General features: G+C 34.4%; 1 protein-coding gene across 1 annotated transcript; it reads right to left on the reverse strand.

The window, feature by feature from the left end:
• Positions 1–1545: 1545 nt before the first annotated feature.
• LOC120281399 lies at positions 1546–26389 on the reverse strand. The gene is made up of 14 exons (XM_039288242.1): positions 26312–26389; positions 23759–23865; positions 20890–21014; positions 20560–20710; positions 20284–20393; positions 18807–18890; positions 18675–18723; positions 18476–18567; positions 15490–15619; positions 15256–15332; positions 13839–15139; positions 3402–3536; positions 2608–3202; positions 1546–2017 (listed from the first exon to the last, which is right to left on the reverse strand). The coding sequence occupies exons 2-13, from the start codon at positions 23849–23851 to the stop codon at positions 2763–2765; spliced, it is 2787 nt and encodes a 928-aa protein (XP_039144176.1). The 5' UTR covers positions 23852–23865; positions 26312–26389; the 3' UTR covers positions 1546–2017; positions 2608–2762.
• Positions 26390–26843: the final 454 nt, after the last annotated feature.

Consider the following 26843-nt stretch of genomic DNA (forward strand, 5'->3'; position numbering starts at 1 on the left):
TAGTATTTGCATGACCTATACAGACGCCATGCGACCCCTATGTGCCTGCACAGAGGCCCCATGACCCTTCTAGAAAGCTATGCAACCTTCATGCGCCCACATGGCGGCTGCATAAACCCCCAGCTTTTCCAAAAGCTTATTTTCATTACCTATGCGGGCCCTATGCACCTGTATAGGTGCCCGCAAGCTTGGCAAAGTATAAATATACAATGTTAGGGTTTTGGAAAAAGCCTTGGCCGCCATTCAAATCTACACACTTCCATTTTCAAATATCATTGAGAGGAGCCTCCTTTGGGCTCAAATTAAAAAGAGAGAAAGGTAGATCTCAAGTGATTCATCCTTGAAGCTTCATCGGAGGAGAAATCAAAGCAACGCCACATTTTGGAGATTCTTGGAGGGTGACATCATTAGGATCAGAAAAGCTTCTTCACCCCGACAAGCTTCTTCACATTCATCATTAGCCAACAGATATGGAGTTTCACTATGAATTCTTATTGTTTTTATATTGATCTTGTGATTTTTCTTCTATTTATGTCAAACAAAACTCCGAAGAGCACCGGTCACCGACCAACCTTGAAACGAAAACTGTGTATGAATGATTACTCTCTTTATTAATGTATGTTGACTTGTTATTTGGGTTTAATCTATATGCTTCATGTTTAATCTACAATGGATAAATTTCGTGGGTTAATTTGGAATTGTATGTGTAGAACGGGATGCTTGCATGCACTAAGTCATTCATAGATTAAAGAAGGATTTATTATATCTTCACACCGAAGGTTCAAGTGTTGATAGCCTCCTACATTAGGGTTTTACCCTATATTCGAAGATTCCTTGTACCCAATGCAATCGTAGAGGTGTCCAAAAGATAAAACCCGTATAAGATTAGGGTTTTTCACCAAAAGTTTTCAAGATAGCCAACCATAGAATGTCGCTTATCAAGCTTGTCAATAGCTACTTTATCTTTATATCATCTGAACATCATTAGTACTCGCGAAGAGATCCTTGCCTGAGGCTTACTTTATTCATAGAGACATCATCTCAAATAATTTGCTTGATGGCATTTTTTCTTTTGTTTATTTTAATTTCAATTAAGGCATCACTCACTTGATTAATAAACTAAATAATGACACAAAAACGATGCTAGAGATACAACTCTCTTATTCTCAGGCGCAGAAAATTTATTATTTGATAACCGGTGCACTTATGGCCTAGAGGGTGACATTGCTCACCCCTCCAACATTCTGCAGGCCCTACACGGCTCTCAACTTAGAAAATTACAAACTAATCCCTCACTTTATCCAAAATCTAAAAACCCACCCAATTCTCTAAAAAATTATTTATAATAGAAAAATAAACCAAAAAGCCTGAGAGAGAGAGAGAGAGAGAGAGAGAGAGAGAGAGGGGGTTTTGTTTGATGTGAGAACCAACCTTTCCGTTAACTTATTTATAACGAGCTCTACAAGAGAAAAATAAAGTGAACCCAAATTCATAACAGATCCAACAAGCAAACCACACAGTTTTGTTTGATGTGAGAACCAACCTTTCCGTTTTAACATATTTATAACGAGCTCTACAAGAGGAAAATAAAGTGGACCCAAATTCATAACAGATCCAACAAGCAAACCACACAGTTTACGTTATGTCCACAAAAACGTCACGTTCAAGGCCATCAGGATTGAACTTATGACATGTAGGGGCATTCACCTCCCTGAAAGCTGGGAGGCTTAGGCAAAAACTGTAGATTTCAGGGAGGCATGCACAAAAATCCTGAAAGTAAATCCTGAAACTGGTAAGTAAAACTAGTATTTTCTTTTTGTCGTTTTAATGACTGGCACAGATTTGTCCTAGACATAGTTGCACATGGAAATAAGCATTCTGTGGCTTTGTATGTTTTGAGAGACATGTGATGATACATGTGAAAAATGAAAGCTTTGAGAAATTATTGCTCTGGCCTTGAGTACACCAAACCAGACACTCTGGGTCATCTCAATCAGAGCTTCCACAACTTGTATACCTGCAAATGTGAACACCTTTAATAAATAATGCATCATTTGCAACGTGTACCAATTGGTAACCAAGCAAACTCTGTGTAGCATTTGATACGAAACAAATAGAGGAGCTTATCATTAGATTTCTTGTACCCAGACAAGGTGGTCATTTGGGCTAATTGATGCTTAAATTTCTGGTGGGAAATTTCATCATAAGGAGATATGTGGACAGAATTAGCTGCTGCCTTGTGGCCAAAAAGCACTACATATGTAGAGTGTACAACACACTTATCTATAGAACATAAGTACGCATGATCATACATTTCAAACAGAGAGTAAACAGCAAGTCATATGTGAACGGGATGGAGACTTGTGTAACATAAATCGCACAAGATAATTACATAATTCAAAAGGGCCTAGCAAACTCTAGCATGAGACATAAAGGCCTAAATAGCGAGTTAGATGTGAATAAATAATGGGTAACATACATGGCATGCAAAAGTACCAAGATACCAAATAATTTGCATTCAAGTGAAACACGTGACTAGGGAGAACGATAAGTGTGCTTTTTAAATATGCAAATAAAGAAGATAGAGGCCAGTTCATCAAAGATTACCTGGTAAAATCTGCAAATAGACTCATAGAGTGTTAAGCTGCCTCAGGATTATATAAACTGCACGGGCGGATATTCCACTGTGACAACGTTTACCCACATATCCACTGAACATAATAGCAACTAAAAAGTGAGCTGTCAATCATGTGAATGCTAGATTAAGATCTATCATGCATACACCAAATCTGCTCCAATGCTACATTATAGAAACAATTAGTGTCAGGTAACTGACAATTGTAGTCCCCATGATCATGGAACTGTCTTGAATAATCATAATGTGAATTAGCATGATCAGATCTGGAGATCCCTTCCAAATTAGAATCACTGCCTCTGACTAGAAGCACAGACTCGGCTGCAATCAAACTACTCATACTGCAAGAACTCCATGCTCCACAATAATTCAGCAAAGCATCTTGCGAAGCCGTGTCCTTTATGTTGTTTTCACCAACTGCAGCTGAGCCTGGATTTAAGTTTACTAATTTTGATTGAAACGTAAACTTCTGATCTTTATTAGACCTGCTAAGCAAATTGGAGTCAAAATTGGAAACAATGGGCTTTTTCGCTGGCTGTGGAAGATTTCCTTGAGTAAACACTGTAGCTGCCGAAAATAAAATATCAAAATTTTTAATTAGAAGGTTTTCCAATATTTTGAGTGGAATAGCAATGATGTCACTTTAGAATCAGTAATGAACAGTAGAGCCATTGTCAGAAACATATCACAGACCAACATTTAGTCATGTATCTGAAGATTCTTAGATACATATTCATGGTGCATTCAAAGGTAAGTAAAAGCTAACCAGATGTCTGAGGTATACAATGAGCTTGATTCTGATAAGTTGCAGGTTGGGAGAAAACAAGAGGTGCAGACACTGAAATTTTCTTGGAAGGGACTCCAAACAATTGATACTCCCCTTGCTTGGAAGCTAGTGAATCTGGAGAAACCATCAGACCAACTAATTTAGTTTTAAGGTTGTTACCAGTAAAGAAGAAACAACCACAAGCACAACTTGGAAGAGAATGATGTGGTTTTTCATTACTACATTAATAATTCAAAATTTTGGACAAAAAACCAAAAAGATATTTAAAAACAAACATTAGTTTAAATAAAAATGGTTTCCCCTTTTATTTATTTGAAAAAATGTGCATACTGGGTATAAGATCACCCACATGCTCCAATGCTGGTTTCACATTAAATCTCATCCAGCCTGTTGAATCTAATTTATAGGATTAACTCTACTAAGTTAAATTAATGTAAGATTTAGGTTTGCTGAAAATTAAGAATATTTTAAACTTTGGCTCTCTAAAACAGAAGCAAATTAGGCAAAACTATGAAATGGCAAATAAAATTGGTTCATAACTCACAATTAAGTAGTGATGGCATTTAGCCCTTAATCAGAAAAAATGGAATTGACGCTAATTGTGCAAATAAATTAGGAAAGAGAAAATATGATTGAACACAAAAAAATATGTCAATTCCCTACACATGAGACATATTGGGAATGCAATCACCAGCAATTCATGCTTTAATTAGCAGAACAATGACCACGTAGACACCATGAAACTCACATAAATTGAAGGCAGGACATATTAAAGGTTCAGTATGTTACATGTATACATGTATGTATGTATGTATATATATACAGTTGTTGTTAGGTATACTAGTATTATTATCTTCTATATGTACCCAAGGTGTTACTTGTTTCATTATTCATTGAATGAGGATCTATTCTTCTCTATCTTCTATCTTCTATCATGGTATCAGAGCTACTGTTCCGATCGGCCATGACTAGGATCTTGGGTCCCACATCCGCTGTGGGCCCAGGGGGGTTGTTGGGACGCAGTGGTTAACCTGGTCCATAGTCCCACATCGCCTGTGAGAGCCAATCTCCCTAGTTTTATATATCCTAAGCCAATCCTTCCCTCTAACTGCAGTTATGGAGAAGTTAGGGTGGTGGGTGAGGTTCGTGCATTGGCTTCTACCGTCCAGGAGGTGCTTTGGCTGCGTTCGATTCTACAGGACTTTGGTGTACTGATTACATCTCCCATTCCTATTCATTGTGACAGTACTGGCGCCCTTCAGATTGCTGCAAATCCAGTTAAACATGAGCTGACCAAACATATTGGTGTGGATGCACACTTCACCCGATGCCATGTACGTGCCCAGACTGTATCACTTCACTATCTTCCTACAGAGGTTCAGGTGGCTGATTTCTTTACCAAGGCGCAAACAAGTGATCAGCATTTATTCATGTTGTCCAAACTCAAGACGTACGATCCGCCTTGAGTTTGAGGGGGGGGTGTTACATGTATACATGTATGTACGTATGTATATATATACCGTTGTTGTTAGGTATACTAGTATTATTATCTTCTATATGTACCCAAGGTGTTACTTGTTTCATTATTCATTGAATGAGGATCTATTCTTCTCTTATCTTCTATCTTCTATCACAGTAAACCAAATCAATGAGTTACAAATACTATCAATAAGCTGGAATAAGTTGGAATAGGACTAAATTAGCAATGTTCATTAAAAGTTCATAATGTTTGAATAATAATTAATGATCAACTGATCATATTTATTTAACATTATTTTTTGTTTAAGAAAAAAATTAGCCTATTCCAAGCTGTTCCAATTTGGTGCTATTTGGGTGAAAACCAAAGTTGGGATGAACTGGTTTATCCCAGCTTATTTACCGACCAAACACCCTACTAGTGAAACCATGGAAATCCAGTGCTCATTCTAGCAGATATAGAGCTTCACTGGCTCATCTAAAGTTGCTTAACCACGGACCAATTCGGAAGTCCACTCCTCATTATAATGGAAGGTGACTTTTAGCCTTTAAATGGCTGAGAATGACAACATGTGATATATCCCTGAATGGATGACAATTCCTTTCCTGAGATAATAGAAATAAATAGCAGAGTGGTTGATTCATATCCAACAAAAGTTTTGAAAAACAATCATAGATAATCTACAAAATCCTCTTACAATTAGAGTTCCTTCAGCATGGCAAAGAGGATTTTGTGAATTCTTTGACACATCAGCCATTCATCTACCCTTACTTGACGTAAGGAACAAACTTGTAGACTAAAGCTACTAAGTCATGAATAGTAAGTAATTTTTCATACTAAAGCTACACATCATGCTGCTGACTATACTCCATATGATAGACCAAATAGAAATAACCAGTCCCATAAATTTCCTTGCACATTCTAAGATAATTTTAATAGCAGCCAATGACAGAACGTATTCAAGAATGTTGATTATATATTCAGTGTTAGACAAGATGACTGGGGAGTACATACTAGTACAGAAAGCAAAAAAACATCAGAGGCAATTAAAAAGAATGCTAACAAACGGAAAGGGAAATTTGAATTGGGATATGTGTAGCAAACTATACAGACTTGATTTGGGCCGATGTAGAAAAGTTAAGCACAAAATCTACCATACTGGCCAATGAAGATTTGACTTCATCAATACCAACAGTTTGCTTGTTACATGATGGACAAATGATCAAACCCATCCATCCCAGCAAGCTGGCAGTTTCATAATCAGTTCACTTGGCACTCAGTAAATGTCCATTACAATGTTCTCGAGGAAGACTTTCTAGGACTGAGTGCATAATAGATATCCCTCAGCCTCTGCTAGAAGTTCTCGAAGTTATTTAACATTAATCATATTGTAGAGGAGCTAATTCTAGAGAGCAAGACAGTCAGGATGTCAATCAGTGAGATCAGAAACCTGGCCAAGCAGAAAAAAAAATATTGATATTAATTATGCTATTGCAAGGGTATCCGATATTATAACCAATGGTCTGGGTTTTGACAAGCAGTATCTTATTATGTGCATCAGCATTCATATGCCATTTTATTTGTATGGCATAATACAGACATTACAATTGCTGCTATTCTGAGCAAAGACACAATTATAGGGATGATTAGCATATATTACTATATGGAAGAAAGATAGCCATTAACTTGATGCCAACCTTCTCCATAATAATGAAATCCTCAATTACTATAGAGCTCAGTTGTTCTTATTATCGATAACTCCCATGTGTAACAAGATACAACTCCAGAGTAGCTTGTTTGGTAAACTTTCATTTCATACTTGTTACATAAGGACCCACTACCCTAACTTTTTCAGAACTCGAGTTACAGGGAAGGTTTGGTGAAAGTATATGAAACTGGAGAGAATTGGTTTCACAGGCGATGTGGGACTATGGACCTGAGCCACTACGTCCCAACACCCCCTGGGCCCACAGCGTATGTGGGACTCAAGATCCTAGCTAATCCAAAGCACAGCCCGGCATCAACGTGGGACCCAGCTCTGATACCATGTTACATAGGGACCCACCACCCTAACTTCTCCATAACTCGAGTTACAGGGAAGGTTTGGTGAGAGTATATAAAGCTAGAGAGAATTGGTCTCACAGGCGATGTGGGACTATGAACCTGAGCCACTATGTCCCAACAATACTAACATCAATTTACTAGCTTATGCGATTAAAAAAATGCTATTTTCAATTTATGACATGCATGAAACTTGATTTTATGATGATCAGATGTTATAAGTTATTCTGGTAACCAGAATAACTTGTGTTGTAACCTTACATCCCACACCAACATAAATTTACTAGCTCATGTAATTGAAAATGCTGCAATCAATTTACGGTGTTCATGAAATGTGCTCTTGTGATAATAAACAATATAAGTTGTTCTAGTATAAAGGATTATTGTGATTGGTGCACACAAATAATTTCTATAATTATGCAAACTAATATTTCCTTATATTTCCCTATTTTTTACAATTTTCCAATCTTCAAATATTATTTAAAGTTTTCATTTTATAATTTCATATTAAAAATAGAACAAAAAATTAGGGACATCCAATTGATGAAAAAAAACAAAAACCAAAATCTATCTAAACATCAACTAGAAACTCCAGCCAGATAAAACCAGATTAGATTAAGTCACTGAACTTCCATTTTCTTTACTCATAAAGGGACTAACATTTGTTTCTTACTGCTTCTCACTGGAGAATTTAAAATCTTAGCAACTAGAATTAATGCTCCCTCTAACCAATCCTTCCAAAAGCATTTAACTTCTTGCCCCATATCATCTGGTAGCAAGAAAACTTAAAAATTTATGCAGCAAAGCTTGTTGGGTATAAGCATTATATGAAATAAGGAAACCTGAAAAATATATCTGAGCTGAAACATAGCTTATATAAATACTATCCCCTCTAAGCAGAATACATTTGCCTATGATTCCATCAATGGTTGTCCTGGTTAAGGCAATGGAAAGTAAACAGAACCTAAATCCAACAAACTTATAGCCATAATCAGTGTTAGATTGATAATAATATATATATTTGAAGTATAAGGGTATTAATGTCCTTTAGGTTAAGTTTTTGACAACTCTAATCCTATTCTTATTGAGAGTTATGCCTCAATTCCATTTTAGTGTGAAACAATATTCTGTTAGTTTGAATATTACATCTTTCCCTTCAATACTTTATTTGCTTATTTTGAATTGCGTTAACATGGTATCATAGCCAAGTTGTGAAAGGAAAAAGAGAGATCTTGATTATGGTACTGTAGTAGTGGCAGTATTGTGGTATAGCAGCTTCTTTGGAAAGATTATTTCTACCATGGAGTTGCATGATGACATTAAAGCAATTAATGTTCACTTCTATGTTTCCAACTATGGATATTAGTCTTATATGATAACCAATTTTTTTTTTTAAGGAAAAGATGATCTTTAGTTATTCCTATTCTTGATAGGAAGCATGATAGTTCTTTAGAAGTTTTGTCTAATCTCAAACAACATCTACAAGAGTGATGTAAAGCCAATTCAAAAATGATCGCATGGATCAACAATGCTGTTACTCAGGATATTACTTTTCAATTATCAAAATTTTCTACTGCTAAAGCTGTATCTGATTTTCTAGCAAATTTATATGTCCAAGATAATTATGCCAAAGAATATCTATTACAAGGACTAATACAAGCTATTCGTCAAGGTCATTCTTCAATTGAAGATTTTTTATACCAAATTAAGTATGTTGTGAGATCAATTAGCACTTGCAAAGCTTATTGAATTGCAAGCAAATATGGTCTTAAGAGAAGGTTCGAGTCTGTTAGGCTTCTCTCTTGCTTTGGTTGTCTCCAATCTTTGGTAGTAAATCTCAAAATTCTTCCGTTGCATTCTAATATAGACTACATTCAAATCACAACAAAACTTACATCTAAAATCTATTCAGATGAATGTCGTTATTGCGAAGAGAAAGATCATTGGAAGAACTCTTGCCTAAAACTTACAAGGTGTGGTCACACTTGAGGTTGAGGTTGCACTCGAGGGCGTGGATATGTTCCACATGAGTCTTACCCACAGTCTATTTAGAGGCAACAACAACATAATGGACGTGAGTAAGGATTTTCTCCAGATGTCTTATCTAATATATTTGCTCATCAACACACCTTCTTTACCCGTTAGAGTATTTGAACAAGAAGTCCAAACATCTTTGACAAACTTAAACAATTTTGTTTTGTCTAAGGGTTTGTAATCTTCCCAGTCCCTTATAAACTCCCAGTTTAGGTAATCTTTCTACCACTTGGTTAATTGATTTTAAAGCTACCAACCATGACTTCTTTACACTACCTAGTCCACTTACTACTCTTCTATTGATAATCCCAAAATATTCATATTGTTGATGCCTCCGTTATACCCCTTAAAGGATTGATAATTTTAATTTATCTCACCTCACTCTTGTTCATATTCTGCATGTTCCCAAATTCACCGCTAGTTTGTCATCTGTTAGTTAATTGAATGATTTATGGTATCATATAAACTTTATTGCTACTTTTTGCAATGTACAGGATCCACAAAGAGGTTTAAAGACTGGGATAGGCCATAGAGTTTCTAACTTATATGAGTTGGACCACCTTCACATTTCACATTTGGTAGCTACTTCTAAAACATCTTCACTTTTATTTTGAGTAAAAATCTCAATCTATGTTGTTTTATTTATGCCATTTTTTAATAGGGGATGTTTATAAGTCTAGATTTGAATATTTGATCTCCACAGGAATGTTAGAAAATTACATTTTAGTGATATATCAAATTGTCGTGGGTGTAAATAGTCCAAACTGAATACTTTAATTTTAGTAATAGTCAACCCATTAATTTTTTTCTTCTATCCATACATATGGAATTCTTATCATGATTCATGAAATGAACTAGTCTCTAATTCTTTAATATCTATTGACATAACAAGTATTTTATTAAAGGATTAAGTTATTACTGAAACAAAGATAAATTTGAATTCTAAAGGATGAGAATGAGATCAATTCGGAAGTGTTTTTTTTCTTAATTCTAGCAGACGGAATTTCATTGGTCTAATTTGGGATTATGTGATGTATCTTTATTCTTCTATTTACCTACAAAGATGTTGACGGAATCGGTCCTTACATTTATTTGTAACCATAGAGGAGCCGTATGAAGCTGAGGTCTCATGTACGGTTTTGGAATAGCGATAGGAACAATAATGCATTTCTCATCCAATTCTAATTTAGTTCATCTAGTCATTTCGGGACCTACACCTATGTGTGTCAAAGGAAGTCCCATTATTATGTATCATTTATTGATTATTACCCACATTATACATGAATATACTTAATGCATAAGCAATCTAAATTTTACAATATCTGTCTCTTCTGTTACAATGGCACGCACCAACTTCAGAAATTTGATTAAATATTTTCATTTTGCTTCTAGAAGAGTATCTATTTAATCAATTTACTGAGTTTATAGCTTTAGAAGGGACAATTCATCAAACTTCTTGTCCTACACCCTTGAACAAGATGGAGTTATAGAACATAAGTATCATCATATAATGAAAACCGTCAGATCATTGTTACTTTCTGCTAATGTGCCATCTATGTTATGAGGTGAAGCTATTTTAACTGCCGTGAATCTTGTTAACCATATTCCTTCTACACTAACTTCTAATCTTTCCCATTTTCATACATTATATGGTTTTCCATTGAGTTATTCTTCTTTATATGTTTTTGAGTGCACTTGCTTTGTTTTGTTAATTACTCATGAATGCACAAAGCTATCTACTAAGTCATGCATGTATGTGTTTCTTTGTTATGGAATCGATCAAAAAGAATATCGGTGTTTTGACCAACTACTAATCAATTATATGTTTTTCAACATGTTTTAGAAACTATTCCTTTTTACTCATCAAGTAATGCTTTGTCTTTTTCTGAGTCTTATCTTCAGGTTTTCTTCATAGATCCATTCTCTAATGATACAACACCTCCCACTCCTATGGTTCATGCGCTACTTCTTTGATTCACCACCTCCCATTATATGAAGTTATACTTGTCATCCTAAGACAGCAACATAGGATACTAAAAATGGTCCATTTTAATCTAGTCAAAATGGTTCTACAGATGTGTCATCTCCATCTCTATCTATTGATCCTATTCTATTTATTTTTAATCCTATTTGCGTTCAACTACCGTGTACTCATCGTCTTTCTAGTAAGCATGCATCATTAACTCATCTGTCTTCTATTTATTACTTTTGACTATTGATTTCATCATCCATAAATTCTTTCATTAAACCTTCATCCTTTACAAAAGCCTTCTCATCCAAATTTGATATGGCGAAAATTCAAACACACAAGCAAGAACCAGAAGATCAATGGAAATGAACACAAGATGAGCAAGAGAAACCAAGAAATCACACTCAAACACACTTCATTCACTGGTTCCTCTAATACAAGTCATTAGTTCTTATATGTTTACATTAACAGCCAAGATTAAAACTAATCCTGGGCCCCAAAACTTAAAGCCAATCCAACGGTTCAGATATAAAGGCTTATAATGAACCCCTTAAGATGTTCCAGCAGGGCAACCTCGGCCAATACCATCCCGCCACCTCATTAACTACTTCCTGACTCATATATGTTAGCAGAATTGGCTGATTTCTGATTGATTGCTGATTTTATGTCTATTAGCAGATTTGGCTGATTTCTGATTGATTGCTGATTTTAGGTATGCATGATATTAGCCATTGCAATTAGCCATTTATAACCAACAGATTTTGTGTTGTAAATTATACTTTCCATAATTACAATGTGAACAGAATCAATTTGTAATTTGTATATAAGTGGAGTTCTCCACCAAGAAATGACACACCATTTTTCTCCAAAGTTTTCTCGAGTTAATCAAAGTTTATCAAGATATAACTACCTTCTGATTAAGCTTCCTTAACTTCTCTGTTTTCATTAACTCCTCATTATCAGCAAAACACCAGCAACACCCAACTCCTCCTTCACAGCAGCTTCTTCACCTCAACACTCCTTCATAACCTCTTCACAGCCTCATCTTCAAATCAGCACTTCTACTTCTTCATATCGCAATTGGCCAAAAGCCATGTAGAAGAACTCGATGCTTTATGTAGAACTCACAAATGGGATCTTTTTGTCATTACTCTCAAGTAAAAATATTATTGGTTGCAAATGAATATATGAAAATAAAGACAAAGGCAGATGGACCACTTGAATGTCATAAAGCTCATCTTCTAGCTAAAAGTTTTTCTCAATAGTATAGCATCGCTAAGAGGAAACTTTTTCCTAGTGGCAAATATGACTTTCGCACATATTCTAATAGTCCTTCTACCAATCAATGATTTTCTTTTTCAAAGGGATGTAAAAAATGCTTTCTTAAATAGAGATTTATATGAAAAAACCACATACATCGTTCTACAAGTTTGCCCCATACTAAGGCACAAGTATGTCGTCTTCAGAGAACAGTTTATGGTCTCAAACAAGCATCTTGTGCTTTGTTTGAGAATTCAACATTACTCCAACTTGGCTTCATTAACTCACCTTATGATTTAGCTTTATTCACGCATGCCTCTTCTAGTGGCAAAATTCTTTTGTTTTTGCATGTTGATAATATGATTATTACTAGAGATAACACGGATGACAATGCCTTTCTTAAGGATTATCTCGCAAAGTTCTTGGAAATGAAAGATTTAGGCCTTCCATGTTATTTTATTGGCATTGAAATCACCTCATCAGCTGTGGTTACATATTGTCTCAAACTAAATATACACTTGATATACTTACCAGTTCACTGATGAAAAGACAATAGCTCCTCCTTAGTATTATGTTAAAATCTCTCCAGATGATGGTGCACTTCTGAATGATCCCACTTGATATAAAAAATTTGTATCTTTCTGTGTATCTCACATTCACTCGTCATGATATATAGTTTGTTGAAAACGTTGTTAGTTAATCTAGTTCTGCTCCTCACACTACTAATTCGACAGCTGTTCTTTAGATACTTCGATATGTATGAGGCATATATCGTTATAGACTATTATCCCCTTCACTTTCATCTTTGGTTTTGCATGCCTTTTGTGATGCAGATTAAGCTGAAGACATCACATACTGCCATTTCACTGCTGATTGGTGTATTTATTTTGGAGATTCTTTAGTCCTTTGGAAAAAAAAGAAAGAAAGAATTGTTGCTAGATCTTCTACTAAACCAGAGCATTGATCTATGGCATCCACCACACCAGAGGTTATTTAGCTTCAATGGCTTTTAGATGCGTTGAAATTTCCATAAACAATGCTTATGCCTCTTCATTGTCATAATAAAAGTGCTATCTTGATTACTCACAATTCAGTCTTTTTATGAAAAGAAAGCATACATAAATTAATTATCATTTTGTGTGCCAACATTATCTAAGGGCCCTATTACTCTTCCACATGTTCAGTTTTTTATGCAGATTGCTGATATGTTCAGAAACACTCACGCGTTGGCCTGTCTACAGTTTGTTTTAAGCAAACTCTAGATATTTACTGCTTCTCCGTCAACAGTTTGAAGAAGGGTGTTAGAGTCACAATAATATATGTTTAAAGTATTAAAGTATTAATGTCTTTCAGGTTAAATTTAGAAAACCCAAATCCTACTCCTATTTAAAAAGAATAGTGCCTCAATTATATTTTAGTATGCAAGCTATTCTTTTAGTTCAAATATTACATCCTTTTATTCAACAATTTGTTTGCTTGTTTTGAATAGCATTATCAATCAACAGAAAAATTAAAATTTCCAAATATATGCTTCTCATGTAGAAAGAAAAACCAAAATTTAAATTAATAAATCAAGTTAAGAAGATAGCAAGGTCACAAACAAGTAATCAATTACCTGACTCATGCAAATTTAGCAGAAGATAGGAATCGCTTGCAATCTCCAAGTCCGAAGGATAATCAAGAAGTTTGTTCCTATAGATAAAATTTTCTTCAAAAGTATCCGGCAGGTAAGCATTATCCTTCTGCCACAAGTCATTCGTCGAGTGATCAGCTGTGTCTATCCTTGAAAAAGAAAACTTCGAAGCATAGTTGTTGCTTAATATCCCAGGACTAAACATTTCAGAGGGGTGCCTTGAATCACTAGAATCATAAAATACTTTTTCCAGGCCACCATTGTCCAGTATACTATCATTGCGACCAAGGTCTAGTGATAACAGATCTGATGTAACATCAACTTCTCCTGAACCTTCAAATTCACATGTTATGAAACCAACTGCTTTGGAGTTAACATCCTCCTGGCATTGCAAAGAATGCAGGCCAATGTGATCTTTTGAACTGGTATGCCTAGATGGAACATAACCTTGCAGAAGTTTGGAAATTTCTCTATGACAACCCACAGATTCACTCTGAAATTCAAAGTTATCTTGCTCACCTTTAAGAGACCTCCTCACACAATCAGAAGAAAAGGGTACTGAAATACCAGGTTCATTTTTAACCTTTTGAATATCAAAAAGGGAGAGCTTATTTTCAGCTTCCAATTGAGTGGTTGAGATCCAAGATGCTGAAGATGAAGGCCTTGCAAACTGATCAGCAGTTAGCGGCACATTTTGGAAGATAGGAGCAGTTTTGGTGGTCTGGTTAATGGCCAAAGTTTCAGATTCTGATGTAGAAGTAACCAGTTTAGAGGAAGTGGGAGATACTGGAACAAAGCAAAAAATATGATCATGGTAGATTTCATTCTCCAATCTCATCCCAGCTGAGCAATCAACAGAATCATGAGAATTAGACTGCAGCTTAGTGGATTCAAGCTTAACTGAAGGAACTTGTTGTTGGACAAAGGTCTGCGCCCTAGCATTATTCTCAAAAAGTGCAGATGTTGTGCTCCCAGAATATTTCAACACTGAGCCTGTCTCTACATGAGCCTTTATATCCTGGAAAATGGATGTTTCTGAATAATCGTTCTTGAGAGATGGTTTTTCTGATGTAATCTTTTCTTGAAACCTATCTGACACTAGTCTGTGGTTGTTCACCATAACCATCTCCTTGTTAAGTTGGCCTTTAGATGATGATTGTCCTGATATTTGTACCTTTTCATGTTTGGAAGACAAAGAATTACCCAATTTTTTTGAATCACTCTGAAGACCTTGTGAAACAACATTCAAATATGATGTTCTTCCAAATGTGACCTCTTGACCACTGAAGATAAATAAAATGACCAAACCAATATGCATTTGAGTTTCAAAAAATGGAGAGAATAATAACCTATAGAAATTATGGAATAATAGATAAATAATAACATAAATAAAAATTACCAATGAAATTCTTGAAGAAAATCAGATAATCTGTGATCACTAGTTGGATGCAGGCCTTCAGAATTATGACATTTACCCTGTAAAATTAATATAACTTATAAAGATTATAATTATGCTCTCGTGATCATAATCCTGAAACATCGACAGCATGCTAAAACTTTTTAATAATAATTGCATAAAATTTAAAATAGAGAACCATACCACAATAAAAACACTAGCAGTGGAGTTGCTTACATATATAGCTGACTGAGGAAGAGGTCTGAATGTTGTAACGTTATGTTTACAGTTCTCAACCGGTGGAGGAAAGCGACTTCCTGAACGTCGTGGGTGATAATCCATATCAATCCCTAATTGCCGGAGTTTACTGCTTGTTGTAAAAAAGGAAAAGACAAGTAGTTCAGATAATGATTACTCACATAGTACCAGCAATAGTGCATGCAAATGAATCTAAAGTCTTTAAAATGTAAGGATGAGTTAAAATGTGAGTATGCAGATAAATCATTTCTCCAAAGTGCAGAATCAACAGAATTCCTGTAGATGCAAACTGACAGTCTTAAGCATATTTTGCATGAACAATAAGGATAGTTTAAGAAAATTATTAACAGACAATCACAAATTCTCCTTCTACTGAAACATCCATTTAAATAGTCAGTTTTAAATTTTTGGTGCCCTTGTATAACTGAAAAGAAATGGGCAATCCAAAATTCATAATCATTATGTAACTCTACAGGTGAACATGCAATTCAAGAAAACCTAGAAGCTGAACAGAACTATTTTCATGTTCAATTTGGCTCAATGTTATCAATCTATAAAATATGTAACGCACAAACTTTCCATATTGAACCAAATTGAGTTCAGTTAGATTTGTAGTTTCAGGAATCCAAAACTATAGACCAATCATAACCATAGTGGAATTAAAGAAACAACTCATAAATCGTAAGTAATATAGTTTGGTATGTACAACCTTAACTAAATCCAAATCAAGCTTGTGCAATTAACTACCTAATTCTTAGCAAACTTGATCATATTTGTTTAATTGAGTCAATGCTAATTAATCACAAAATCTACAATTAATAAATTTAATGCCAAGTTGGTTAATCATATCAAAAATGATCAATTAAGTTAAAGCATAATGTAAACTAATGTATGAGTGGTAAATGAAATTCAATTAAACTTCACCAAGTATGTCATATTTGATTAAGGTATATCAAAATTAAATTAAAACTAAGGTCAATTTGATCAGTAATATCATACTTGATTAATTAAGCCCATGTTACAAAAAAGAATCAATTTGTCGGTCAGACCGTTCAAGTAAATTCCATTAACTGCCCTCATAATGCGTAAGCCATGTGGGACTGGTACAAAAGCTTGAGCTCATCTCAAAATTCCAAAAATCATGCCAAGCGCAAGCCAGACATTTGACCTCGAATATTTTCAAGCCATGATCAATTGAGCTTCGCTTGATAGCTATATATTCATACACACACAAATTCACTTTTAAATGTATATTTATGCTATATATGGAATATAGGCCATTGGATTGGAGATTCAATGGTCCAGATTATTTGCCTTTGCATGAAACTTAAATTTTATTTATTTAAGGATATGATATCATTATTCCATACCAAAATCGAGCTTGTTTTATACACAAGCTCAATTTCTATTTCGACTTAAACAGAGCCCATTTTCTATTTAAAGTGAAACCGAAAACAGTCTTCCATTTTGAGCTAAATTGAGTTGAGAATAGAAAACCAAGTCAAGCTTTACTCAACAAAATCAAGTGATCTCAGGCAGATTCAAAGCTTATCATAGCCTAAGCAGATGTATATAGTTCATGAGTTCATGACTCGCAGCAGTTACCCTCAACTCCCCTAACGAGCCACACCATGAATTGTTAAGCATGGGATTCGAATAGGCAAGTGACCCCCAGGATCATGTCAATTAGCCTTAATTGTTGAACCAAACATGTTCCTCAACCTAATCAAGCTTGGTTCCTTAATACCCCTAAACTCATTTACACAAAACAAAAATTACATATTTCATCATCAACTCTACTTATCTCTAGTTTCCCAATTGGATGCTCCAAGATCATATTAGGGATAATTAACAATAAGTGCTTTCTCTTATCAGAAGTCAGTGAACTTATATCTCCTGAAATTATGACAAAATTGGTTTATAGTTTGATGTTTAGTACAATGTCTACCAACACAAACGTCCAACAGAGATTTGTGATCCAGCAATTGCTATTTATACAGTACCAAGAGAATTGGCTTAACTCTTAAGTTTGCAAAAGTTCAACCATACCAGTTTTAACTAACTTTAACTGAAAGATAGAAAGCGGCGTGAAATGAATTCTAATAAAAAAAATTAACAAGTATGATTAAAAACATTTTTAAAAAAACCAATAAAAAAATATGAAAAAAAGACCAATGCAGACTAGGACTCATAGAAGTTACAGACACTTTTAAAAAAAATCAATGAGAAATAAAAATATGAAGAAAGGAAAAACCCTGTTTGGAAGACAATTAGCAAATTACCTAAAGCCAATGCGTATGATAATGTTGATGAGTTGTCATGCAGGTTGCACGGCATTTTAAAAGAATAATAAAATTTTCTTAAGGATTAGATAAAAATCTTGATTTTGATAGTGGTAAATGTAAAATACATTTATAGATATGTCAATTTAAATAACCCTATTTTAGAATTATAAAAAAATCAATTATTCGTATCACACCATCTAAAATATCTTTTATACAATCCTAGCTAATTTGAAAATTGCAAAAAATTTCTAATAAACAAATTTTCAATTGGCTAGAAGTTAAGAAGAACAAATTTTATATTTGTCATATTCAAATTAAGATCTTTGTCCATTTAGTTTATTTTTTAAATAGTTATAATCATACGGATTATTGAAAATCTATATGGATCTTCTTGTAATTGCTAAAAAAAATTAATTATAATTAAAAACTAAAAAGTGATTACACCAATATGCTGAAAAACCATATTTGTATGGATATATCAAAGCCAGTGCCGAAAAGAGTAAGTTCGCTTCATGATTTTTTAATATAAAAAATCATGAAGTAGTGGTTTCAAAGGCCGGCTTGACATGAAGACACTGTTATAAATGGTGGCTTCAATTCAAATGATAGTTTAATAATTATGCTTGAAAGAGTATTCTTAACATTTTTACTTTTAACTGGTTTCATGCGCAATAAGTTACCTGGAACATATTGCGAACACCTCATCTTTTGTGCAAGTATCTTCCGGTACACCCACAGCATGTAGATATATACAGTTCCGGTTTTTACAGGGCTGAATCAATAAAATCCATCAAAATTAATAAAATCGGTCATCACAAAATCAATAGAAGAAATCAAGAAGACAGGATCATCAGTAAACCTGCAGTAGGAAGCACATACCTTCTTCTTTAACCATGATTCACAGTATCTTGCAGCGCCAAAACATGCTCTATGTGCAATATGGTCACATAAAAATATAAAAAATCACAGGTAAGAATAGTGAAGAAGACCAAGAAAAGAAAAAAATCTTACTTCAAAGGTCTCCCATCCAGAATGAAGCCATTGACAACTTGAATACACCGAGCAGCTTCCTCTACTTTTGAGAACGTAACATATCTAGAAAGAAATGAAACCATATAATCCCAAAACAGCAAAAATGAATGTGTACAGGGACAACATTGTTCATTCTATATTACCATCATCTATTTAGTGTTGCCATATAACAGTGATCTGTCAAGCCTATGATGAACAATATTAAAAGGAAAGACCAAACAACAAGTGATCAAAGAATAGTGTGAATTAATACTTAACTGGACAATTGCCCACTCTCTGAATTTGCCAATGATTTAAAGCAAAATATTAATTTAACTTGCTCATATAACTAAGCAAATGCTCAATTTCTACCTCTTTGGGACATTTTCTTTAACAAAACCAAACTAACACCATGGAAGAGGATTTCTTGTTAATATAGATTATCTTAAGAAGCAAAATATTTCACTTTAAAAGGATCAGAGTCCGAAACAAGAAGAGGTAAAATGTACAGCAAGTGACACAGTTCTTCCAAAAGAGAAACCTCTAATCTGGGTCATTAGTCAAATGGTGTTAACATTGAACTACTTACTCTTTGAATTTCTAGACATAAATACAGCAAGTCACATGACTTATTCAGAAAACAGACAGAGCATGCAATAAAGGCTGTCATGTGATTGGTTATATGAAGGCTGTCATGTGATTGGTTATATGAAGTCTGTCATGCATTACTGAACTGTAGTAAATCATAATGAAAATGAAAGCAATGCATACAAGACAGCATAAGGTATCAGCTTCGAAGGTAAAAGGATCCCTCTGAATGATTTTTGTAAGACAACAAAAGAACTTATGCCAGATGTTTAGGCAAAATAAGTATCCTATAATCAATGAGAACAGGTTGAATATGTGATAGTGAAATCTGCAGCCACACTCAAAGCACATTGCAATTGTAATTGATGCTCATGCATACACATTGGATTTGATTCAATATTATTTATAGGTGAAACAAGTATTGATAAAAAATTGCTTTGCAGATTATCTGTCTCTACACCTGAAGAACCTTATTCCAACCATCAAATATAGGAAATGTGCAAAGTTTATAGTTAAAAAACAATAAGGCAATGTTTAGTCGGTGGGTTACCCCAGTTCTCCCTATTTCAAACCAAACAACTGAAGGTTACCCAACCAAAAAGATTTAATTTTTAAACATGTTTAATAATTAATTTTTAAAAAATATAAATATTAATAAACATCTATCATCAATTTGAAAAGTAAATTTTTAATCTTAAAATATTTATCTTGATCAATATTAATTAGGTCAAAGTTAGGTCAATTCCATTAAAAGTTTTCCTTCCAAAACGATGTTAAATTTTCAGACCTTGACCCTATTATCTAACTGCCAAACAAACATACCCTAAAGAACTTATGGTGTGCTGAGGTCACAAAATCTAAGCTTGAGCTTTGTGCAGTCGATACTTACACATTGCACAATTTGGTTGATGAACAATTCTGAATGGCTTTAGTGGCTTGGCAAATAAAAATCCTTCGAATTTTTCCGTATTGTCCAAAGAATTCTTTCTTCCAGAGGGTCTGAGGGGAATATGCAACATAATTTCCATCAAAATATAAAGTCAAGAAAAAGCATTCCCTTCATCATGTGAAAACTAAAAATAAACAGTATGACTATGACAGGTCGAAATCTCCAGATAAAAGCAAGCATTTCAAGCTTAACAGTAGGAAGTGATTATGCACATACCTGCTCATTTGCTATATTAACAGGTAATGAAGCAACATAAACAACATCACGTTGAACCACACGGATGTTGGCAAGATCTTTTAGCTGTTCTGATGTTTTTAATTTTTCTTTCCGCATCTTCAGCTTCTTCTCAGAATGTAATTCTGCTTGCCTGGATTGAATAATAAAATTACAAAACATTCATCTATGACTCAATACAGATTATTAAGTGGTTCCAATAAGATATGCCTCAGTACTACCACTTCTAAACAGAAAAGATCTAACAAAGACTAATGTAGAATATAAGAAAATAAGGCACACTAGTAACATTATTGCAATAAAAGAACATACAGTTTACTACTGATTGGCATTCTAAAAATCCTCTCCATATCATAGGGATTACGGCATGCAGGACACTTTCCCTTGCTATCATCCTTTCCCATTTCCATTATATGATGTAAACACCAGAGGCATATCTGTCCAAAAACACATGTACAATTTCCTTAGAAAAAATAAAATATTTAAGGTACAGCATGACTGTCAAAAATTTTATGACATGAGAATGCAATCGCTCAGAATCATAGAAATAGGTGTCTTATTGTCTAATCAAGAGATGACAGAATTAAGGATAGCTACTAGACATGAGATGACTAATATTTTAAACAATACAATGTGGAAGATTAAAGACTAAATTCAAAAAAATTAAATCAAAAGGAGTAGTTGCACATACAAATTATCAGGCATGTCACATACAAATTATATTTAAATAATTAATTAAAAAACATTTTATTGTGCTAGTTTTATACCACAGCACAATACCTGCAACATTACATGAACATGGAAGATGGATGAAAGGAGATAAAAATGTCAAAATCAGATTTAGCGGAAGGAACCCCATGTGTATAAGTTTTAACACTGAGAACATCTACATGTCCTATTGAAAGTGCAAATATAGATATTGAGATCGAGAAAATGATAAAGGAGTCAGTCAGGCAAAAACTAAAGAAAGCATGAACATAATCACAAATGTTTAGGAAAGAGATACTTGAACACAGAGCAATAAAGAAGCAAAGAGAGGCTCAAGCATTTGTAAAATGGGAAGCCTACTAAAGTTAATGAAGAGGTTGCTCTGTGAAATAGAGAAGATTAGAACACAATCAACTTAACAAACATGTATCTTCCAACTAACAAGTATGAAAATAGGAAAGGACAAGTTACAAATAAATACATTACTGAAAGATTGCTGAAGAAATGCACAAGTCCAACAACTACCAAATTGAGATTTTTTTATACGTGGAGCAGATGAGAATGCAAAATTCAGGTAAGGGAAAAATAGCAATACAGAAAAAGAATAAATTGATGGACGCAATTGCAGAGCACTTGTTCAATCTCATTTGAAATTAAGCAAAAACATAACTAAGGTTAGAAGAAACCATATTGATTTATTCACAATACAAGTAGGGCTACATGCATAGCACAATAGAATGTAAAGCCCACACATATGTGAGAAAACTTTATTTCTGCATGGTTAAATAATGACAGTCAACCGTATGGCATCATATGTATGTGTGTGCACAGAAGCTGAAAGTTCAACAAAATCTACTTTTGGGTTGCAAAATCTTTAGGATTTGCTGGGCTTGGGGCTAGATTAGTTGGGTTAAGATTTAAAAATTTGAAATTAAAGGAAAAGCTTTTATAGGTTTTGAGCAAGCTAACTATTATTTTTAAATAAAATATTATTTTTCTAATTAATAATAGTTGTTCATAAATATTAATTATTTTAAAAACTAGATATTATTTGAATAATTAGATCTAGTAAGAAAAGGCCCCCGTTGGGTAAAGTTTAGGTGTTGGGCTAACTCCTAACCAAACACACATCTAATGGAGAATAAGTCACATTTGGCTTGGTGATATGTCCTATCGGCTATCGCCCAACCAAACATGCAAGAATTACTTCACTAACTACTTTTTACAAAATTTAATTATTTAGATACATATGTTTAATACTTAATTTTAAAAAAATATTAATATAAATAAATACTAACTAATATGAAAAGTAAATTTTTAATCCTATACCCGACAACTTTATCGTCCTAGACAAACACCCCTTAGGTGCCTTGACATAAGCATAAATAATAATATAGATAAACAAGAAGTTGAAGGAACTGGCCCTGCTAATAGGACCACGGATTAGATAAAAGACGATATGGGAATTAGATGAAAGCAATGAAAAGGAAAATAAATAACATTTGCCACTGGCTTCATAGGAGCAAAACATGATTCGGAAAACAGAGCAGTGATCCCATGTTTTTTAAATTCTTATTAAGGATGAACAAAGTCTTTCACAAAACTTAGACTATTATTAATGCTCTTTCCAAATTGATGAAGGATTTGGAGCCGAACATATAATTAGAACATATAAAGCTAGGAATGGCAAAGGGTTGGGTTGAATCCAGGTTTTGCCATACCCACACCCGCACCCACTATCCCGCCTCCATACCCGAACCCGAATCCGAATCCGACGGGTTTTCAAAACCCCAATCCACACCCGCACCCGACTGGTAATTGGGTACCCGTGGGATACCCGCCCCGACGTGACTCTATTTAAAAATATTTAAAATAATATTAAAATACCAAGTAAAAAATTAAAAATGTCAATCCAAAATCATAGTTTTTTTTGTTTAAATAAACACCATAGAGTATGAATTGAAAATAGACACTCAAATCAACACAAAATAGACAAATTCAACACCATAGAGTAGGAATTTAAAAAACCCTAATAAAAAAATTTGAATATATATAATTAGATATATTTGTTAAATGACTTTCAGGTCGGGTTCGGATTCGGGTATCAGGATTCCCATACCCGCACCCGCACCCACACCCGCTTTATATTAGTCGGGTTTTACCCAAACCCGACCCCAAACACTGTCAAACCGGGTTTTCCCCGTCAAACTCGGATCAGGTCGGGTTTGGAAATTATTGTCATCCCTAGATAAAGCATTCCTATTCCATATGTCATGGTAAACAGTCGATCTACAGCATTCCCACTAGAACACAAGAAAACCTAATCATTAACCTCAAGGTTACCGTAGAAAACAAGGATGGTGATACAAATTAAAATGTTAATTTTTTGATGATAAGATCCAATAAGGGAATCACATCAATTAAACTAAAAGCAATTTGGTGAAGTCAAAGCAGTACAATGAATAAGCCAAACCTCATAACCACATTTACATGGCTTCAACTGCTGATCTGTCAGATCCATAACCTCCATGCACAAAGGACAGGTCCTCTCCTCTTTGTCACTCATTGTTTCTGGTTTCCCTTATATAACAGATAAATTGAACAAATGCACCATAAGAGCATATCACAGTTACTTAGATTCTGACAAAAACAAAAGACAAGCAAGAAGAAAGTGTCCATAAAAGAACATGTCAAAACATAAATCATTATCCAAACAAGAACAAGGGAAAGAAATGAAGCAATAATGATTTTATAAAATCTCTCTATGGCAATTATTTAAGAGGAATAACACAAATACATAGCTAATAGCATCAACAGGAACCTTGCGAGGAACCTTGCGATACTAATTTTAGTTAACCCACTAGTGGCCTTCCCAAAGTTTGGTCATTGTTTGTTTTGGCACCTAAATTTAAAAAACACACACACAACATATATATATACACATATTGTTCCTTTTAGCCATTCAACTGCAATAACTGGTCCACTATCCCCTCTGGCACAGGTCCAGACTATTTGACAATGTTTGAAGATTTAGTCCAGACCTTGTCACATCTTCACCACTAACAAAATCATTGCAACATAGTTTAATTAATGGTTAAGTTGCACATGGTTCATAATATTATTTCTATGCACTTGATTCCTCAACTTAGATCTCAGTTAGCAGCAAAATATGTAGCTGAATGTTAGAAGTATGAAGTATAGGTGAAAAAGACTACATCAATCTTGCTTACATAACCTCACAGAACTTGAACCAACACTAATTTAGATTCAGAATTTCATAAGTAACCCTCAAAATTAAAAAATATCGCATCACATGAATAGCAAGCGGTTAGGTCACTGTAGTTAAACAGCTAGCAGCTGATCAAATTTTTAGTTCGATTAAATTTTGATATCCAATAAGCTTAAGAAAGTTGTGACTGGCTTGATTAAATTTTCATGATTAAATTGCTGCAAATAAAGTTGATATTATACAAAAGCCAAGATAACAATTCATTTGAACATATTGTTGCCGCACTGCACCTGCTTTTCTATCAGCTGCATGTTCATAAAACCATATGAGTAGCATCACTTGTACTCTGAGATAACTATTGAATTGCATAAATATAGTTACTTTTTGCAGAAGAATCACATTTGGATCATCCAAGTAACTTCAAATATCTTGACATGATTGTCTAAGATCTCACCCACCAAACTGCAACACAATAAGAAAATCATAATCCCACTCTAGTTCACATTAAACATGGACCCTCATCTGAGTGAAGTTGATAAATAACGTACATTTGCCTCACCTTCCTTGGTTAACCCTCACTACCACCTCACAACTCTCTAATCTAAAGTCTCAGAAGGCTCAGAAAAAATTCTAGATTTCACTAATTAAGACAATGATGAATCAACTCAATCTAACAGGAAAGTAATAAGACAGATTGTTCAATGAATATATGGCCAGACTCAATCTATGCACAACGTAGCTGCTGATTAAATAATCCTTACGAATCAAACAGTATCAATTTAACAGGTAGAATGGGATTATAACATGGGAGAAGGATCATAAAGCTAAGAATAATTTGAACACATAGATACTCAACCTACAGTTTCTTACACCCAATGGAATCCATTTTAGGGTAGTTAGGTTGATGTAGAATTGCACTTGTCAGAAACTATTAACAGGAAAAAAGGGGGAAAATTTGCCTTCAAGATACGCAACATTTCACTTGATCACAAGAAATGTGTTCAAGATGTAAATATAAAGATGGTTGCAATTTGCTTTGACACAAAATTGAAGATGTATCTCTTAAAAGAGTGTATTTCTTAAGATTATTTGGCTTCTAAGGGTAATTAGATGTCTATACAAAGTCAACATAACACAAAAGAACCTCCTGATGCATACATGATCTTATTACTTATATAAATACATGTAGCCTTGGAACTAGATGAGAAACGACCACCACGGAACTTAAAATATAAATATAAAGGTCACTATCTGGTATGTGAAGGACCAAATGAAATGCAAAATGCCCAAGAAAATAGACCACATTCTTGTTTGTGAAAACGATATAAATTCAGCTCCATGGAAACAATACAACCAGAAAAGCTCCTAAATTCTGTCTTGCAAATCTTTAACACTTCACACGGAATACCTCCCCAACATCTTAATTTATTCCAACCACTCCCCAACTCCATCAAGAAGAAATCAACCACGCAATAACTCAAAAGTCCAAGAACTCAAATCAAAATCTCCATTCAAAACCATCTCAACACTTCAACGAAACCCTCAAATCACCCAAAAACCACACCAAGAAAAAATTAAACAGCTAAATACCTTCTTCCAAGAACCAGAAACCATTCTCAAACCTTCACATTCCCAAAGAAAACCAACAAAATCCTATGAAAAAAAAACCAAAAACCAAAATTCCAAAACAACTCCACCTAAGAAATCCAAAAAAAAAACCCCACACAATCAAACCCATCTCAAAAAAAGCCTCAAGAAATGCATATTAACAACAGAAAATGCAAACGAGCAACATACTCACAACACGGAGACCTAGGGTTTTGAGGACCAAATCCGTCGAACGAGAGCTGCAATCCTTAAAACCCAAAGAACAACCAAGAGAACAACTGGGAACTAAACAAGACGAAACACTGGTGCATATATACGGGTTGATGATGAGAGTGTGAGAGCCTACGTGTCGTTCCGAACCGGCAAAAAAGGCAATAGAACCTTTGCTGGAAAGCAACCGATCCTCACCGTTTATTTTGCCTCGAGATTGGGATTTTCCATCTTAAAGCAGAAAGAACGGTGAAGGGGTCTTGTTTAAGGTGCCCCACAGCTGTAGGCGTTTTGGTGTGATTAGGACCTTTAGGATCAGGGATGCCGCTTTCTTTTTATGGAAAGGGCACGCTGTTTGGGTTGGTTCTTATTGTACGTAAAAGGATGGTTTCTTTATCTTATTACCCAGGATGGCCTTATTTAATAAGTTCAAACTTTTTCTTTTGCTTTTGGAAAAAAAAAAATATATATATATATATACATTTGGTTTGGTGTGCCACATTAATTCTTC

Source organism: Dioscorea cayenensis, chromosome 17 (genome assembly GCF_009730915.1).
Source record: "Dioscorea cayenensis subsp. rotundata cultivar TDr96_F1 chromosome 17, TDr96_F1_v2_PseudoChromosome.rev07_lg8_w22 25.fasta, whole genome shotgun sequence".
NCBI lineage: Eukaryota > Viridiplantae > Streptophyta > Magnoliopsida > Dioscoreales > Dioscoreaceae > Dioscorea > Dioscorea cayenensis.

Bases quoted from the DNA above. Each gene is read 5' to 3' on its own strand.
- LOC120281399 (XM_039288242.1), bottom strand. From the start codon at position 23,851: ATGAGTGACAAAGAGGAGAGGACCTGTCCTTTGTGCATGGAGGTTATG. The intron at 18,724-18,806 runs GTAAGATTTTTT...TATTGCACATAG, and splicing joins CTGGATGGGAGACCTTTGAA to AGCATGTTTTGGCGCTGCAA. The intron at 15,333-15,489 runs GTAAGCAACTCC...TTAATTTTACAG, and splicing joins TTCCTCAGTCAGCTATATAT to GGTAAATGTCATAATTCTGA.